General features: G+C 43.2%; 1 protein-coding gene across 1 annotated transcript; it reads left to right on the forward strand.

Annotated features, from left to right (window-relative positions):
* Positions 1-3,472, forward strand: LOC149667647 (uncharacterized). The gene is made up of 4 exons (XM_089840912.1): positions 1-681; positions 864-2,560; positions 2,630-2,919; positions 3,009-3,472. The coding sequence occupies exons 1-4, from the start codon at positions 1-3 to the stop codon at positions 3,470-3,472; spliced, it is 3,132 nt and encodes a 1,043-aa protein (XP_089697038.1).
* The last annotated feature ends 254 nt before the right edge of the window (positions 3,473-3,726 follow it).

Below are 3,726 nucleotides of genomic sequence, written 5' to 3' on the forward strand. Positions count from 1 at the left end.
ATGGAGGAGTACGAAGCGCAAGGTAGCGGGTGGGTTCTAGATAAAATTCTCTTCCTGCAAATTAATATCATAGCGTACCTCCCGCTTCACGGGGGTACGTACTTCGAAACCCCTAAAAATCTCCTAGCTAAGAGGGCCCTATTAAATGTGCGAAATACGGACAATAATTGTTTCTCATGGTCAATTTTGGCACATTTACACCCTGTTAACCATGGGAACAACCCCGATCGTGTAGAAAAGTACCTAGAGTATAGTAACGAATTGGACATGGCCGGTATTACGTTCCCCGTGGAAGTAAATACCGGTAAATTAGAGAATTTCGAACGGGTGAATAACCTTTCGATTAATGTATTCGGATACGAGAAAGAGGTCTTCCCCCTTTACGTGAGTTCCAACAGAGTTGAGGAACCACGTCAAGTAGATTTATTGCTATTAACCGAGGGTGAGAAGAAGCATTTCTGCTTAATCCGAAGCATGAGTCGACTTCTAGCGACGGTGTTCACCGCAAACGGACACACGAACTATTACTGTCGTTATTGCCTCCATCGATTCTCCGGTGTAAACTCGGAGGAAAACTACAAGGACCACATCAAGGAGTGTAGTATACACGGACCCCAGAAGATCGAGATGCCGGTAAAGGAACCTATCCTGGAATTCAAAAACGTCGCATGGCAGCAGAAGGTAAACTAAAACTTTTGTTATTTATCAGGGTATTTTGAATAGCGCGCCAAAAATAGTTTACTGAGGGTAACGTTAGACGGCGCCTATATAAAGATAAATAAAGCAGACGATAAGATGCATGGGAGAGAGAGAATGTTTTGTTTACATTTTATCTAATATAGTTTTATTTCTATTTCTCACAGGTTAAATACGTCATCTATGCCGATTTAGAGTCTATTCTCCGCAAAGTTCACCGATGCGATCCCGATGTCGACCTCTCTTCAACCACGAAAACTTCGCAGCATATCTCCTGTGGGTTTAGTTATGTCATCGTTAGTCACGACGGTACAGTCTCTAAACCAGTTACTAATCGAGGGATAGATGCCACGGAAAAGTTTTTAGAAAACCTTTTGCGTGAAGACGCAATTATTCAGCGTAAGATTAAAGATAACGCACCCATGAATCTATCAGACTTAGAAAAGGCGCAATTCGCCTCGGCCCAATCCTGTTACTTATGTAACAAGCCTTTCACTGTAAATGACTGTAAAGTTTGTGACCACGACCACACTAACGGAACCTACAGGGGAGCTGCTCATAATTCGTGTAACCTGAAACTGAAGACCAGGAATTTCGTTCCCGTCTTCATGCATAACTTATCTCGTTACGATGCTCATCTTATTATGGACAAAATTGGATTGGTCAAAGATCACAAGATTACGTGTATCCCCACGAATTCCGAAACGTTCATGTCGTTTTCTCTGGGTAAATTACGATTCTTAGACTCAATTAGGTTCATGCCGGCATCGCTAGAGACACTCGTATCGAATTTGGCTCGAGGAGGAGCCGATAAGTTCAAGTGTTTAAACTCTGCCTTCAGCGCTGACGAAGTACCGCATCTGCTGAGGAAACAGGTTTACCCCTATGACTACTTCGACTGCGAGGCTAAATTCGACGAGACCGTGCTGCCACCCAAGGATGCCTTCCTCAATTCCTTAACTGACGAAGAGGTTAGTGAGGAAGATTATTCTCAAGCTCAAAAGGTTTTGGGAAAATTCCAACTCACTAACTACGGTGAGTACCATGATTTATACGTTAAGACCGACGTTCTGCTCCTAGCGGATGTTTTTGAAAGTTTCAGGGCTATGTGTCTAGAATATTACAAGTTAGATTGCGCGCACGCATATACAGGTCCTGGTTTCGCTTGGCAAAGCGCCCTTCACATGACCCAAGTGAAATTGGAACTACTGCAGGATCCAGATATGCATCTCTTTATTGAGAAGGGTATAAGAGGGGGTGTTTCTTTAATTACGCATAGACTAGCCATAGCCAATAATAAGGATCTCCCCGAAACATTCAACCCAGCAGAACGTAGCTCTTACATTACCTACCTAGACTGTAATAACCTTTACGGCACCGTAATGTGTCATCACCTGCCGATGAGAGGATTTCGATGGATTCAACCATGTGAAGATTTCACTCGTGAAATTATCTTGAATCACCCAGACGATGATCCCCAGGGTTTTATCCTGGAGGTTGATCTTGACTACCCGAAAAGTTTGCACGAAGAACATAACTGTCTACCCTTAGCTCCCGAACGTAGAGTTATTAACGCGGATGAGCTTTCACCGTATTCGATTGAACAGTTGAACAAACTGAAAATTAACGTACAGGATAGCCTCCCAAAGTTAGTTCCCACGCTCTACAATAGGGAGAAATATGTTCTACACTACCGGAATCTCAAGTTTTACATCGCTAAGGGGATGAAATTGGGGAAAATCCATCGAATACTCACATTCGAGCAGGGTGCGTGGTTAAAACCATTTATCGAGTTCAACACGGAGAAAAGGAAGCAGGCGGTGAACGACTTTGAGAAGGATTTTTTCAAGTTGGCCAACAATAGGTACGCATCTACGCTACGCTAAGTTATTATTTCACACGTAAATTAATCAAAATTTTTATCTATTAACAGTGTTTTCGGGAAGACGATGGAAAACCTCCGCAACAGGATCAACTTTGATCTTGTCCAGACCCGGGAGATGGCAGTTAAGAAGGCCAGTTCACCGACATTCCAGAGGTTCACCATCTTCAGGAACGAACTGGTTGGGATCCATCGTCTGAAGAAATCACTCAAGTTGGACCGACCCATTTACACCGGTTTCGCCATCTTGGACCTCTCAAAGTTGGTCATGTACGACTTCCATTACAACACTATGAAGGCCAAATATGGCGACGACCTCAAACTTCTTTTTCCCGACACAGGTATGATTTTTTAAAAACGTTTACTAGATTTAAATCCTTTTTACTACTTTCAATTTTAACTAATTAAATGTTTTTACGTATAATTACAGACAGCCTGAACTATCAGATTTTCACCGACGATTTGCCTCGGGACTTTGCCCACATGAAGGAGATGTTCGACTTTTCCGCTTACCCCAAGGAACATCCTCTCTTCAGCGAGGAAAACAAGAAGGCCCTTGGAAAGTTCAAGGACGAACTCAACAGCATCCAGATTCAAGAGTTCTGCGGCTTGCGGCCGAAAATGTACAGCATCCTGTCGGCAAAAGGTGAAAAGAAGACGGCGAAGGGAATCTGTCGTCGCGTGGTCAAAAAGAAGATACGTCACGCTCAATACAAGGAATGCCTGCTTCAACGTAAACTCACCACTGAGGAGATCAAGAGGATAGTCAGTGTTAAACACGAGCTATTTTCCATCACCCAGAAGAAACTCGCCCTTAACCCATGCGATGATAAGAGATTCACCATCGATGGAGTGTCAACATATGCTCATGGTCATTTTAAAATTAAGGAATAAAATTTCAAATGTATAATTACTTTCTGTAACCCTATCCCCTCCCATACCCTTTGGTGCGAAGTGGCCGAAACGGTCCACGCCCAATTTCCCCTCCCATACCCTTTTGGTGCGAAGTGGCCGAATCGGTCCACGCCCAATTTCCCCTCCCATACCCTCCTGGTGCGAAGTGGCCGAAACGGTCCACGCCCAATCCTTTTCCTTTTAAATTTCATAGTTTAATGTATAGTTTATAAGTTTAATTTAATGTATATATA

This window comes from Phalangium opilio, unplaced genomic scaffold, assembly GCF_054372755.1.
Source record: "Phalangium opilio isolate 3A_F unplaced genomic scaffold, DU_Popi_V2 ptg000056l_1, whole genome shotgun sequence".
Taxonomy (NCBI): Eukaryota; Metazoa; Arthropoda; class Arachnida; order Opiliones; family Phalangiidae; genus Phalangium; species Phalangium opilio.

Coding starts and splice junctions, on each gene's coding strand:
- LOC149667647 (XM_089840912.1), top strand. CDS start 1: ATGGAGGAGTACGAAGCGCAAGGTAGCGGGTGGGTTCTAGATAAAATT. Junction 2,561..2,629: donor TTCAAGTTGGCCAACAATAG/GTACGCATCTAC, acceptor ATCTATTAACAG/TGTTTTCGGGAAGACGATGG. Junction 2,920..3,008: donor ACTTCTTTTTCCCGACACAG/GTATGATTTTTT, acceptor GTATAATTACAG/ACAGCCTGAACTATCAGATT.